The sequence below is a fragment of the Emys orbicularis genome, chromosome 10, assembly GCF_028017835.1.
Source record: "Emys orbicularis isolate rEmyOrb1 chromosome 10, rEmyOrb1.hap1, whole genome shotgun sequence".
In the NCBI taxonomy this organism is placed as follows: Eukaryota; Metazoa; Chordata; order Testudines; family Emydidae; genus Emys; species Emys orbicularis.
The window spans coordinates 36,694,647-36,710,160 of NC_088692.1; the positions used below are offsets into that span (position 1 = coordinate 36,694,647).

Genomic DNA, 15,514 nt, shown 5'->3' on the forward strand with positions numbered 1-15,514 from the left:
GACAGGTGAGTAACCTTTCATTCTTAGTAGCTGTTGGCCCATGGCACATGATACAAATGTTTGCTGTGGTTTTCTAATCACATTAGTTACAATAGTACTTTTAGCTGTAGATTCAGGATCATTAGTAATGTTAATCTAAAAATTAACATGAAGGCCAAATCAACAGAGCTGAAGTTCTCCTTCAGATTTTAGCCCCAACCCAATGGGTGTGGCTCTGCACTCAAATGACTACAGTATGCACAAATTGTACCTCTTCACTCATTAGATCTATTCCTTGTGTAGATATTCCGAATCCTCTAGTCAGACTTTGGGGGATGGGAGGAAAGGTTTTGCTGCTTTTTAGTCCTGCCAGGCCTGCAGAGCCAACACACAGCTGGATTCTGATCTTTCTCATGCCTCAACACAATTGTTTACTACATTTCAATCAGCTACACAAGGCTGTCACTGAAGACAGTGAGGTTTCATGGGAGTAAATGAGGGCACTGTTTGGCCTATAGAACCTTTACTACCGGTGGCGGTGCACCAGAAGGAAAGAAGCCAGCTTGATTATCTGGTCCCAGCGTGAGGTTTTCAAGGTCAGCAGTTAGAAACATCACCTGAAAATGAAACACATTTGCTAGGGAGCCATTGCAAGATAATAAATCTAGATCCCCTGCACTGGCATTTGTACTGTTTGTTTGTTTTTTTTTTCATAATGGAACCGTACTTTAAAATAATAGCACTAGCACTGATAAAAAGTTTTCAAATCGGATGTTTTTTGACTGAGAAATTACCTTTATTATATGAAAAAGTTTGTAAAATTCTGTTGTCCTAAAAAAAAGTCTTTTCCCAAAAATCTTTTGTGACATTTTGAAATGTTTATTGGCATTTTTATCAAACGTGTTTGAAACATGTATTGAAATGGTTATCAGCATTTTTAATTTGCCAGTGACAAATGTTGATAATTTAGGCAATGGTCTGGATAATATTCTTGATAAAAAAATGTCTATCAAACATTTCCAAAAAGTGAAAAACGAGTCTGTTTCACTCGATGAAACAGAAACACATTTTTGAAAAAATTGAAATTCACTGTGAAATTCTTGATTTGAAAAATTGAAATATATTCTGTGTTGTTAAAATTCTTCCACTAGCGCTCGACAGCACTTTTTTAGCACAGCACAGCCCTGTGAAGTTTTTGTATACATTTTCCATAGGCAATAATACCATGTGAATGATCTTTGACTCCAGTGACTTGTTTGTCAACTTTACCTAATTTCATGAGAAAAATATGTTGTTAGATGCATAGGCGCCGACTTCCCCTCTGCCCGGTGGGGACCTGAATCCCCCTGGCCCCGCCCCTGCACCGCCTCTTCCTGCCCCTGCACCGCCCTTGCCCCACCCCCCATTCCACCCCTTCCCCAAAGTCCCCACCCCACCCCGCCTGCCCACTTCCCACCCCCATTCCACCCCCTTCCCCCAAGTCCCTGCCCCTGTCCTGCCTCTTCTCCACCTCCTCCCCTGAGAGCGCCACATCCCCGCTCCTCCCCCTCCCTCCCGGAAAGTCCTAAGTGCAGCCAAACAGCTGTTAGGTTGCAGTGGGGCGGGAAGTGCTGGGCGGGAGGAGGAGGAGCGGGGACGCAGTGCGCTGTGGGAGCTTGGCTGCCGGTGGGTGCGGAGCACCCGCTAATTTTTCCCCATGGGTGCTCCAGCCCCGGAGCACCCATGGAGTTGGCGCCTATGGTAAGATGCATCAAGACTCTTAGGTAACTTGCTTATCAACACCAACATCCCACTATGACACAGTCAAAGGCCATGGCATAATCTGTCATGTTGGATCATCAGTGCCTGTTTTGTTATTTCCCCTGGGGAATGCTCACTATTAGTTGGACAGGGAGTTTTCTCCAGATATTTACAAGGGTTGAGAATGATGTCTAAGCTGCATTGTAGCAAATTGTGTTCCTTACCAACCGTGAATGAACTCCTTCTCTCCCTATCCATATTCCCTGAAAGCAGGGATGTGTGCGGTCATGCACCACATATGCCACAGTGGAATATTATAACGTCCTCGGGGAAAATGGGTTTTGTTTTGGTTCTTCCAAAGGATTTATCTTAAAACACCACTAGACCTATCTATGTATGTATGTGTTTGTGAAAGCTGCCATGTTGGATTGAACCAGGGGCTTCCAGACAGGGCCGGCTCCAGGCACCATCCGATCAAGCATGTGCTTGGGGCGGCACCTGGTAAGGGGTGGCCAATCTTGGGGTGGCGGGGGGGCGCTCAGGGTTTTTTTGGGGGGGGGGGGCAGTCGGGTGGCGCTGGGGGTGGGGTGGGTTGTTTTTGTTTCGGCGGCTGGGCGCGTGGGGGGTGCTGGGGGGTGGGATTCGGCAGCGGCGCTCCGCGGGGGGGGGGCGGCGCGGCGGGGCGCTCCACGGGGGGGGGGTGTTTGGCAGCGCGGCTCGGCGGTGGGGATGTTTGGCGGCGCGGCGCTCATCGGGAGGTGTGTGTGGCGGGGGGGGTTCGGCAGCGCAGCGCTCGGCGGGGGGGTTCAGCAGCACGGCGCTCCGCGGGGGGGGTGTTCGGCGGCGCTCCGCGGGGGGCTGGGGGGTGTTCGGCTGCACAGCGCTCTGCGGGGGGCTGGGGGGGTTCGGCTGCACGGCGCTCTGCGGGGGGCTGGGGGGGTTCGGCGGCGCTCCGCGGGGTGGGGGGGTTCGGCAGCACTCGGCGAGGGGGGGGTTCGGCGGCACGGTGTTCGGTGGCGCTCTGCGGGGGGGGTGTTCAGCGGCACTCCGTGGGGGGGGGGGGTGTTCGGCGGCGCTCCGTGGGGGGCTGGGGGGTTCGGCGGGGGGGTTCGGCGGCGCGGCGCTCCGCGGGGGGGGGGGGTTCGGCGGCGCTCCGTGGAGGTCTGGGGGGTTCGGCAGCGCGGCGCTCCGCGAGCGGCTGGCGGGGGTTCGGCAGCGCGGTGCTGAGGGTGTGTGTTATGGTGGTGCTATGGAGGGCGGCACTCTTTTTTTTGCTTGGGGCAGCAAAAAAATTAGAGCCGGCCCTGCTTCCAGAGCTAAAAGCAAAAACTGCTATAGCTTGAGCTAAACAGACAAGAGTCCCTAGCTGGTGCTGTAACAGACTCATATTCTCTGAGGATCGGGTGCAGAGTGGGCCCTATAACATACACTCTCCAGTGGGCTGCATGTGCATATGTGCTGGTTTGGTGATCTTGGGGGGATATTGTCGCAGCTCAGTCTAGAGAGATCATGGCCATTTATAGTGTACAGAGGGCAGGAAGCAGGGAAGATTGACCAATGTGTTTGCTTACGGTATGGATGTTGTTAGCCATTGGAAGTTTGCCAGTTATATCTAATACTCAACATGAATCAGTGTAATTTGTTTCTCTCCCCACTTTTCTTTTCAGGAGCCTGCAATTTTAGAAGCTCATTGCAGCTACCTCACCTCTGGTTCCTCCCTTGTGTTGTGCCTGCAGAGAGAGAATGCTGTAAAGAAGCTGGTAGATTTATTGGGGCCAGAGGACCCTACGCTGGCTCAAACACTAGACCCATGCCTTTGGAGGGCTCAGTATGGTGCCAGCTCAATACAAAATGGATTTTACGGTGGGTCTCCAAGTTAAGAAAAATTTGTTTGAGGGACTCACATATGCCAAGGGAAACAAATATGCACTGCTATTACTTCTTCAAGCGTTGCCAGTCTAGAGTGACCCTTGGGAGGCTCCTCCACACTGCACCAAAGCCCAGAAGCCTGTAGAAAGCTTTGGCTGTTGTGTAGTGGCCAGGGCCGGCTCTAGGATTTTTGCCGCCCCAAGCAAAAACAATTTTGGCCGCCCCCCCCCCCCACGTTTTTTAATTACCCCACCCCCGGCCCCACCTCAACTCCTCCCCTTCCCCAAATCCCCAGCCCTGCCTCCTCCCCCCAGGCTCTCAAGCCTAGGAGGGAGGGAGGGAGGGGGAGAAGCGGCGCCCGCGCCGCGGCCACTTGGAGTCTCCCCCTCCCTCCCAGGCTCTCAAACCTGGGAGGGAGGGGGAGATCCCGAGCGTCCGCGGCGCGCGAAACAGCCGATTCGCGCGCCGCTGCTCCCCCTCCCTCCCAGGCTCCCAGGGGAGATAGATTCAATGTTTGTAATGGCTCAGCCATTCCCAGTCCCTATTCAAACATTGAATCTATCTCCCCTTGTAAGTATTCTCACACTTCTTATCAAACTGTCTCTACTGGGCTATCTTGATTATCACTTCAAAAGTTTTTTTCTCTTACTTAATTGGCCTCTCAGAATTGGTAAGACAACTCCCACCTTTTCATGCTCTCTGTATGTGTATATATATCTCCTCAATATATGTTCCATTCTATGCATCCGAAGAAGTGGGCTGTAGCCCACGAAAGCTTATGCTCAAATAAATTTGTTAGTCTCTAAGGTGCCACAAGTACATCTAGGATTGGGACCCAAACCTCCTGCCTCCCAGTCTTGTGCTTTAACCAAAAGTCCATCCTCCTCCTCTTATATCCCCCCCACCCATATTGTCCCACTCTCCAAAATCCTGATATCATCAGAGGTGTATAGTGGGGCATGATTAAACAACACATCTTGCCTCATGTCTGAGCTGTGCCTATTGATGAAAATTCTGAGCCACTAAAGCAATAACAGAGTGACTATCTTAGCTATGTTCCCAGTAACTAACTGTTGTAGTGGTGCTTGTGATGGCGACACCTATGACACTCATTCCTTCTGGGAGCGGCTGATATTTAAAGGGAAAGAAAGGGCCAAATTCTGTTCTCAGTTATGCTACTGTAAACTATCACCACCAGTGTTATTGAGATCATTAGTAGCTCCCTCCCATCCAATAACACCTGACTGATGTGATCTTCTAGACAGCATGGGAGCCGTGGTAGTGGATTGTCACCGCAGTGTGAACTGTTTCACTGACTACCTCCAATGATTCCCGTTATTACCCTGCTAGGAAATGAAAGGAGTCTTGTTTTGTATGAAGAACAAGCTGAGAAATAATAGAGCAAAATCAAAATACCAAGAAGACAATGAAGCAAATGTAAATATAATGGTTTTAAATGTTTGCTGTGACTGTATATAACAGCTGCCCTTTAAAGCAATTACTTCAGTAAGTTGCACGCCATCAATCTTGCAGGTAGATGAGTGTGAGCCTAAAGAACGTTTAATTCCTGGCCTGATAGAATCCTCTCCTTGTGTCTGTCTGTCAGGCTCCAGATCCTATCACGCTGCTGTCCAAGATACGAAGTTGTTTTTTCCAGAAGGGCTGTGCTGTGCCGATTGGCGGGTGCTAAAGGAAGAAGAGGTAGGATTCTGCCCTGGCCTGAAGAATGTCCTCCTATATCAGAGCAATAATTGTGGCCCTATTACCCCAGGACTCTGAGCCTCTTCCTCTTTATGTTCCCTATGGGCAGGAGCAGTGGAAGTGCACTAAGAGTGGGGTGGCCATAGGCACCTGAACCGTGTCCCTGCCCCCCTGTGCGCCCGTCCCTCGCCCTTGCACCGCCCCTTCCCCCTAAGCTCCCGCCCTTGCACTGCCCATTCCTCCCAAGCTCCCACCCTCGTGCTGCCCCTTTCCCCGAGGCCCTGCCCTCACACCACTCCTTTCCCCCAAGCCCTCGCTCCTGCCCTTGTGCCGCCTTTTCCCCTTGAGCTCCTGCCCTCGCACCGCTCCTTCCTCCCTGAGCCCTCACTCCCACCCTTGCGCTGCCCTTCCCCTTCAGCTCCCGCCCTCGTGCTGCCCCTTCCCACCAAGGAACCGCCCTCACACCGCCCCTTTCCCCCAAGCCCTCGCTCCTGCCCTTGTGCTGCCCCTTCCCCTTGAGCTCCCACCCTCGAACCGCTCTTTCCTCCCCGAGCCCTCACTCCCACCCTTGTGCTGCCCCTTACCCTTGAGCTCCCGCCCTCGTGCTGCCCCTTCCCCCCAAGGAACCATCCTCGCACCCCTCCTTCCTCCCCGAGCCCTCACTCCCTCCCTTGCGCTGCCCCTTCCCCTTGAGCTCCCGCCCTCGCACCGCTCCTTCCTCCCCGAGCCCTCGCTCCTGCCCTTGGGCCGCCCCTTCCCTTTGAGCTCCCGCCCTCGTGCCACCCATTTCCCCGAGGCTCCGCCCTCGCACTGCCCCTTCCCCCCAAGACCCCACCCCCCGCTTGCTCCTCTCCGCCCCTTCCCCCGTCGCTCATCCTTATAGCCAGTAAAAAGTGTGGGGGACCATGGTCTCCTGGCTCCCCCTGTTCTGGCACCCCTGCCTATGGGTTCCTTTTCCGTCTACCCTAAGCATTGACTTTAGTAAGGCTTTTGATACTGTCTCACATGACCTTCTCAAAAACAAACTAGAGAAATACAACCTAGATGGAGTTGCTATAAGGTGGATGCATAACTGGTTGGAAAACTGTTCCCAGAGAGGAGTTATCAGTGGTTCACAGGGAAGCTGGAAGGGCATAACAAGTGGGGTCCTGCAGGGTTCGGTCCTGGGTCCGGTTCGGTTCAATATCTTCATCAGTGATTTAGATAATGGCATAAAGAGTACACTTGTAAAGTTTGTGGACGATAACAAACTCGGAGGGGTTGCAAGTGCTTTGGAGGATAGGATTAAAATTCAAAATGATTTGAACAAACTGGAGAACTGGTCTGAAGTAAATAGGATGAAATTCAATAAGGACAAATGCAAAGTACTCCACTTAGGAAGGAACAATCCTTTGCACACATGCAAAATGGGAAATGACTGCCTGGGAAATGAGTACTGCAGAAAGGGATCTGGGGGTCATACTGGATCACAAGCTAAATATGAGTCAATAATGTAACACTGTTGCAAAAAAAGCAAACCTCATTCTGGGATGTATTAACAGTAAGCAAGACACAAGAAGTAATTCTTCCGCTCTACTCTGCACTGGTTAGACCTCAATGAGTATTTTGTCCAGTTCTCGGCGCCACATTTCAGGAAAGATGTGGACAAATTGGAGAAAGCCCAGAGGAGAACAACAAAAATGATTAAAGGTCTAGAAAATATGACTTATGAAGAAAGATCTAAATAACTGGGTTTGTTTAGTCTGGAGAAGAGAAGACTGAGGGGGGACATGGTACCAGTTTTCAAATACTTAAAAGGTTACAAGGATGAGGGAGAAAAAATGTTCTCCTTAATCTCTGAGGATAGGACAAGAAGCAATGGGCTTAAATTGCAGCAAGGGAGGTTTTGGTTGGATATTAGGAAAAACTCCCTAACTGTCAGGGTGGTTAAGCACTGGAATAAATTGCCTAGGGAGGTTGTGGAATCTCCATCATTGGAGATTTTTAAGAGCAGGTTAGACAAACACCTGTCGGGGATGGTCTAGATAATACTTAGTCCTGTCATGAGTGCAGGGGACTAGACTAGATGACCTCTTGAGGTCCCTTCCAGTCCTCTGATTCCATGATTCCTGCCGTAGAGTGATAACATAATCTGACCCAGAGTATCTGACTGGCTTTTCTAAACTGGATTTGAGGACAATTACACTGAGCAAACACAAGCGCTCTGGTCATAGAATCATAGACTATCAGGGTTGGAAGGGACCTCAGGAGGTCATCTAGTACAACCCCCTGCTCAAAGCAGAACCAATCCCCAACTAAATCATCCCAGCCAGGGCCTGACCTTAAAAACTTCTAAGGAACGAGATTCCACCACCTCCCTAGGTAACCCATTCCAGTGCTTCACCACCCTCCTAGTGAAAAAGTTTTTCCTAATATCCAACCTAACCCTTCCCCACTGCAACTTGAGACCATTACTCCTTGTTCTGTCATCTGGTACCACTGAGAACAGTCTAGATCCATCCTCTTTGGAACCCCCTTTCAGGTAGTTGAAAGCAGCTATCACATCCCCCCTCATTCTTCTCTTCTGCAGACTAAACAATCCCAGTTCCCTCAGCCTCGCCTCATAAGTCATGTGCTCCAGCCCCCTAATCATTTTTGTTGCCCTCCACTGGACTCTTTCCAATTTTCCTCATCCTTCTTGTAGTGTGGGGCCCAAAACTGGACACAGTACTCCAGATGAGGCCTCACCAATGTCGAATAAAGGGGAACGATCACGTCCCTCGATCTGCTTGCAATGCCCCTACTTATACAGCCCAAAATGCCGTTAGCCTTCTTGGCAATAAGGGCACACTGTTGACTCATATCCAGCTTCTCGTCCACTGTAACCCCTAGGTCCTTTTCTGCAGAACTGCTTCCTAGCCATTCGGTCCCTAGTCTGTAGATGTGCATTGGATTCTTCCATCCTAAGTACAGGACTCTGCACTTGTCCTTGTTGAACCGCATCAGTTTTCTTTTGGCCCAATCCTCTAATTTGTCTAGGTCCCTCTGTATGCTATCCCTACCCTCCAGTGTATCTACCACTCCTCCCAGTTTAGTGTCATCTGCAAACTTGCTGAGGGTGCAGTCCACGCCATCCTCCAGATCATTAATGAAGATATTGAACAAAACCGGCCCCAGGACTGACCCTTGGGGCACTCCGCTTGATACCGGCTGCCAACTAGACATGGAGCCATTGCTCACTACCCATTGAGCCCGATGATCTAGCCAGCTTTCTATCCATCTTATAGTCCATTCATCCAATCCATACTTCTTTAACTTGCTGGCAAGAATACTGTGGGAGACCGTATCAAAAGCTTTGCTAAAGTCAAGGAATAACATGTCCACTGCTTTCCGCTCATCCACAGAGCCAGTTATTTTGTCATAGAAGGCAATTAGGTTAGTCAGGCATGACTTGCCCTTGGTGAATCCATGCTGACTATTCCTGATCACTTTCCTCTCCTCTAAGTACTTCAGAATTGATTCCTTGAGGACCTGCTCCATGATTTTTCCAGGGACTGAGGTGAGGTTGACTGGCCTGTAGTTCCCCGGATCCTTCTTCTTCCCTTTTTTAAAGATGGGCACTACATTAGCCTTTTTCCAGTCATCCGGGACCTCCCCCGATCGCCATGAGCTTTCAAAGATAATGGCCAATGGCTCTGCAATCACATCCGCCAACTTCTTTAGCACCCTTGGATGCAGCGCATCCGGCCCCAACGACTTGTGCTCGTCCAGCTTTTCTAAATAGGCCTGAACCACTTCTTTCTCCACAGAGGGCTGGTCACCTCCGCCCCATGCTGTGCTCCCCAGTGCAGTAGTCTGGGAGCTGACCTTGTTTGTGAAGACAGAGGCAAAAAAAGCATTGAGTACATTAGCTTTTTCCACATCCTCTGTCACTAGGTTGCCTCCCTCATTCAGTAAGGGGCCTACACTTTCCTTGACTTTCTTCTTGTTGCTAACATACCTGAAGAAACCCTTCTTGTTACTCTTAATATCTCTTGCTAGCTGCAACTCCAAGTGTGATTTGGCCTGAAGCTTTAGAACCAGGATTCCCCAACTGAGTCGACAGGGGTGTTTCTGAAGTGGCTCACTGGCAACGAGAGTCACAGACAGCAGCAATCTAGCCTCTCCGACATTCAGTGGGTAGAAAACAAGAATCTGATTTGCCAAGCCACTAAGCATCTGCAGCTCCCATCGACATGAGTTAGACATGGAGGTGTGCAGCACTTCTGAAAATCATGCCCCAGGGCTTTTCTTGAGGCACAATACTGAGGAACCTAATCGAACTGGTCTGGCATTCTCCCAATCCTCCTGCCCCATCACCATACAATTGCACAGAGCCACAGAAAGCTGCAGGGAATGATGTGGAAGAAGGATTTTTCCCAGGGCTTTCCCTGAGCCACATGAATTTCAAGAGAATCCCATTTGCAAAACAGATGGGAAGAAAAATACTTGGTAAAAATTTACTTGGTAAGAAATACTTTGCTGGAGGACCCCTGTTAAAATATATAACACCTGGGGGATAAGGAGCCTCATCCTAGAACAGCAACCCAGTCGTCCCCATCCCATTACATTTCATAGTAGATTCAATGTTGAATACATGGGTGGAGAACCAGGCTTGCATTGGGGAAGGAGCAACTGAAAGTCAGGTGAAACCCTGCTTCTTCAAATTGCATGCAGTACATGACATGGGAGAGCCTTCTTCCCTTTCCATCTATGGAGTATTTAGAATAAAACACCTGTGTGAACTATCTTTCTGCTCCCAGCCTCTTGCTGGCGAGATTGAGAGGAGCTGGGAGTGTTGCAGAGGCAATGCACTTAGTTTGCTCTCATATACAAAGGTTGTAGGTGCCTCAGAAATCCTTGCCAGCTCCTGTTCAGAGGCTATATTCAGGCCCAGGGGAAAGGAGTGAACCATGCCACTCGAGCAACCTTGCCTACCAACTAAGGAGTATAACTGATGGGCTGTAAAAGGAGTCCTGTCCAGTCCTCCCTGGCTGGGAAGACGTTAGCTGTGATGTAAGGCCTCAAGGGTAAAGGACATAAAGCAGTGGGAAATGAGGGACACTAAACCTTCAAGAAAGACATAGAAGTAGCTTGGGGAATATAGAAGAGCAAGAGCTCTATGCACAGACAGAGACTCCCCTATCCTGAGATTAGCTTGAACACTTCCTATTCGGGGAGTGCTTGGAGATGGGAAAACAAGGCAGCAAAGGGTTAGGTTTTACAATGAATCGTTGCACTAACCATCCACCTCAAGAGCAAAGGGATTTAGGAAATAAATTAAAATCAATGTGATGGTTCTGTCCGGCGTGGGCATTTATCCAGATCCACCATGCGGTCTGCAATCATCTGCAGTCTCTGCTCAGAAGAGTTTCAGCCTCTGAAATAGCTCTGTGGGAAGCCCTGCACTAGAATAGCACTGGGGGCTGGGGCCCAAACTGAGGTGCACGGGCACAGCTGTGTGAGATCTTCGGGCTGCAATAGCCAGGGGGCTGCAAGTCAGGAGTGAGGTGTGCTGGCAGAGCTGTGAGGGGGCTCGGGCTGAGAAGTAGAGGATCACAAAGGGCTGCTGGCCAGGAGGAGGTGTAATGGTAGACTTGTGCAGTGGACTGGGACTAGCTGCTAGGCCTTCACTTTCATAAAAAACACTTCCTCCCAAACGCATCTGTCCTGAAAACATTACAGACAACTCATTGTTAGTGTCCGCTACTGAGGGATAGGCTAGACAAGGAGGCCAGACTGGATGATCACAATGGTTCCTTCTGGCCTTGGAATCTATGAATCTGTGATGGGGAACAAAGAGACTTATAAGCAACCCCTCCCCTCTTCTAGCAGGAGCTCCTGCTGCTTCCCCACTGTCCCCAAATCCCCATTATGCCTCCATGCTGGCTCTTCCCACTTCCTGCCTGTGCCCTGCCCTTTCCCAGCCTGACAGAAAGAGCCACACAGACACAGCCTTGGGGGCAGGTAGGTCACATCAAGAGAGTGGATTGGTTAGGAAAGTCCAGATTAGCTCCTCATGAAAGTCCTAACATGACCTGCCTCTCAATGACCACAAACCCTCCCTCATCCCCATCCTGGGGGCCCCACACAAACCCCAGATCAGTCCTGTAGGTGATGCACACCTGGGAATTAGCCAGTGTCATAAAGTTGAGAGGCAGGAAAAGGCAAGTTGGAGGAAGGGAGAATCCAGTGCTTAATGACTGTGTTAGATGGACCCTTTCTTTGCTTGTAGCTGCAAAAGGATGGCACCAATCCCTAGGACATACAACATATCTCCAGGCAAGCTATTCCTATAATGGCACCATCTTAAACAGTGGGGCCCTGTACCTGTCATATGTACCAGCACTGCAAGGGTTAGATGGTTTAAGCTGTCAGGAACTTAATCCACCAGTGAAAAACTACTTAGGCTGCCTGTAGCTAAAATGAAATGAGAAGCCTTTACTTTCCTGGTAGCTATTCTGATTTTATTTTCCAGTATGATCCTCTCATCCAAAGAGTTGGGGAGCTAGAAATGCTACAATTATGCCAGAGGAAGAGGAGCCTTTGACATGAATATGTGGGTTGATTCTTAGAGATTAGAGAGTCTGGCCTGGGCAGGGACTTTAGATGTAGGATCTTAAAAAAAAATAACAGGGCGCCATCCTGAATTAACCACAAAGAAGGGGTAATGCATGCAGAGCGTTCCTTCAGCTCCTGACTACATGACAGGGCCTTTCCTAGGCTGGCAATTACAGGTGTATGCAACATCCTGACAAAACACTTCACAGCTTGACTGAATCACTGTTTACAAAGCTTCACCCCTCCTGATTACAGAATCACAGAAGATTAGGGTTGGAAGAGACCTCAGGAGGTCATCTAGTCCAACCCCCTGCTCAAAGCAGGATCAACCCCAACTAATCAACCCAGCCAGGGCTTTGTCAAGCCGGGCCTTAAAAACCTCTAAGGATGGAGATTCCACCACCTCCCGAGGTAACCCATTCCAGTGCTTCACCACCCTCCTAGTGAAATAGTGTTTCCTAATAGCCAACCTAGACCTCCCCCACTGCAACTTGAGACCATTGTTCCTTATTCTGTCATCTGCCACCACCTAGAACAGCTTAGCTCCATCCTCTTTGGAACCGCCCTTCAGGTAGTTGAAGGCTGCTATCAAATCCCCCCTCACTCTTCTGCAGACTAAATAAGACCAGTTCCCTCAGCCTCGCCTCATAAGTCATGTGCCCCAGCCCCCTAATCATTTTTGTTGCCCTCCGCTGGACTCTCTCCAATTTGTCTACATCCTTTCTGTAGTGGGGGGCCCATAACTGGACACAATACTCCAGATATGGGCTCACAAGTGCTGAATAGAGGGGAATAATCACTTCCTCGATCTGCTGGCAATGCTCCTACTAATGCAGCCCAATATGCCATTAGCCTTCTTGGCAGCAAGGACACACTGTTGACTCATATCCAGCTTCTCGTCCACTGTAACCCCCAGGACCTTTTCTGCAGAACTGCCGCTTAGCCAATCGGTCCCCAGCCTCTAGCAGTGCATGGGATTCTTCCATCCTAAGTGCAGGACTTTGCACTTGTCCTTGTTGAAACTCATCAGATTTCTTTTGGCCCAATCCTCCAATTTGTCTAGGTCACTCTGGACCCTATTCCTACCCTTCAGCATATCTACTTCTCCCCCCAGCTTAGTGTCATCCACAAACTTGCTGAGGGTGCAATCCATCCCATCATCCAGATCATTAATGAAGATGTTGAACAAAACCGGCCCCAGGACAGACCCCTGGGGCACTCCGCTTGATACCGGCTGCCAGCTAGACATCGAGCCATTGATCACTACCCGTTGAGCCCAACGATCTAGCCAGCTTTCTATCCACCTTATAGTCCATTCATCTAATCCATACTTTTTTAACTTGCTGGCAAGAATACTGTGGGAAACCAGTCACATGACATGCCTTTCCCCCTTCCCTCCTGCAGATTTGTAACATGAAATGTGACCCGATAGTCAGACCGGAAATCAGCAAGCGGCGCAGGATTGTAAAACATGAAACAAGAAGGCAACTCAATTTCCTTGGCTCCGAGCAGCAGCATAGTCTAGGTAAGGAAATGTACAGCTTGCTCATTATAGGCCTCAAACTGCTATTGATTAGTTGGCCAGCAAAACAAACCATCTGGTGGCAGCCAAAGTCGGTATTGATGTCCTTTCAGAAAGCAGAGACAGTTCGGAGCTGGAAAGAACTACTCAAAAGTAGTTCAGGCCTGTTAACCCCTTGAACGCCAGGCCTTTTCCATGGACTTCAATGGGCTTTGGATCAGGGCCTATGTGCCTCATTAGCATGATGAGCACACTTAAGGCCACATCTTCTCAGCCATGCCCATTTTACTGCCTTGCACATTAATAAGTAAGGGACAGGCTGCACAGAGGCATGGGTTTTAACTATCCCTCAGTGTGGAGGATTAGACCTAGCCCTTAACCTTACTCACTCCCACAGGTCACTTCTACTTATGCCAGATTGTTCTCAAGGAACTGCAGGAATAAGGTATTGGTAACTCTGTGCATAAGGGGGAGCACGCTAGGTGAATTGATGGCCCCATGCACCGCTATCTGCTGGCTGCTTGCTAACCTTCCCACCTGGGGATAGTTCAATCAGTGACTATTTTCCATCTAACATTTCAGCTCAGGCAGATGGGAAATGCGAAGGCGTATCAGACAAGGCTGTGTGAGAGGAGGCCATCACTATCTCTCCAGTCCAGGCCTTTCCTGACAGTAGTTTCTAGCCCTTTCCCATCATGCAGAACCTTTTTCCGAGTAGTTGCACAGTAGGAAAGGGCCAGGTTTATAGCACAGGTCCCAAAGTGTTGATCTGTTTCTTGATTTAAAAGAGTTATTGCAAGTAAAACACCTCCCTGAGGAGACGGGGGAATACTTTGCAAGCTGCATGCAGCACTTTGTTTCCTAGTCTTGACATCAAATCCTGGAATCTGTCCTGCTAGCTCCTGGGTACTGTTTCGTAAATGTCACACCTTTACTTTGAGGGTGTCTAAGTAGAGTGAAGAGTAATGAAATATACTGGACTGACACAGTACACCCATATGTCAGCTTCTGAGACAGTCTCCAGAGTGGGACTGTCCTGAGAAGGCAAGGACATGTGGCCACTAAACCATCAGGCACTTACAGTAAGTGCTTCTAGTAAGTCAGATGCCACATCCACTTTATAGGTTTCAGAGTAGCAGACGTGTTAGTCTGTATCCACAAAAAGAACAGGAGTACTTTATAGATCATCTTGGACACTAGAGGGCTCTATTGCACACACAGAAACCTGTCCCTTTGGCTCCTATTCATCAAATCCACAAAGCTTTTCCCTATACAAACAAACAGATTTATCATAGGGAAAATATGAAACACACCAAACTTTACAGCTGCTGATCAGAATTACATGTTTGGATTATAAAACCAGATGGATTAACAGATTTCTTTGCCTGGAAGAAATTAAATGGAATAGTATCTCATGTAGTAAATCAAGCGCTGTCCTGGTCTGATGTCTCTGAAGATGAGGTCATTACTACTGTCTATCTACACACCACACACACACACACACACACCAGTTCAGCAGCTTGGGATGAGCAATCACATCTGCAAGCAGCTAAACAACATAACATCGCATGAATCTCTGATCCTTGTGTTATCTATTTTGTTTGGGGGAGGGGAGGGTGTTTAGAGGTGTTTTTTTTAACAAAAAATATTAAACAACCATCTGTTGTGTTTTGATCTTTTCCCATCAGGCCTGTCATTGCTTGATACACTCTGCCAAACCACTTGCCTGATACTTCCTGGGATAATCCTTCGGGGTTCAGAGCGCCCGCCTTACCTTGGACTGCTTGACCAGCTGATTGGCAGAGATTTCACAGTGACAGGGGTACGGCTCACAGTGCTGGACAAATCACAGGCTCACCTCATCTCTGAGACACTGAGCACTGAGAGGTGCAACGTTTCGACAATGGTATGGAACAATGGAGCTACTCTTCCCTCTGCCCCCCAAACAAGAAGAGCCATTTGCTAGTCTATACAGTTCTTAATTTCACTTAGTTGTGACTCCTGAGATGGCAAATCCCTGTTAGGCCTTCGAGTACATCCCCCTGTCAGTGCATAATAGTTCCTTATTACACTTGCTAGTCTTGATTCCAGGCTAGTTATAAATACAGGGGCATCCCCAATTTC

At 49.2% G+C, this 15,514-nt stretch overlaps 1 protein-coding gene across 1 annotated transcript in view; it reads left to right on the plus strand.

Moving 5' to 3' along the window:
- DNAAF8 (dynein axonemal assembly factor 8) overlaps positions 1-15,514 on the plus strand; it is a 168,017-nt gene that overhangs the window by 144,338 nt on the left and 8,165 nt on the right. Inside the window, exons 25-28 of the mRNA XM_065412855.1 lie at positions 3,387-3,582; positions 5,195-5,289; positions 13,273-13,393; positions 15,079-15,296. Of these exons, the coding sequence (XP_065268927.1) occupies positions 3,387-3,582; positions 5,195-5,289; positions 13,273-13,393; positions 15,079-15,296 (630 nt within the window). The remainder of the gene's footprint in view (positions 1-3,386; positions 3,583-5,194; positions 5,290-13,272; positions 13,394-15,078; positions 15,297-15,514) is intronic.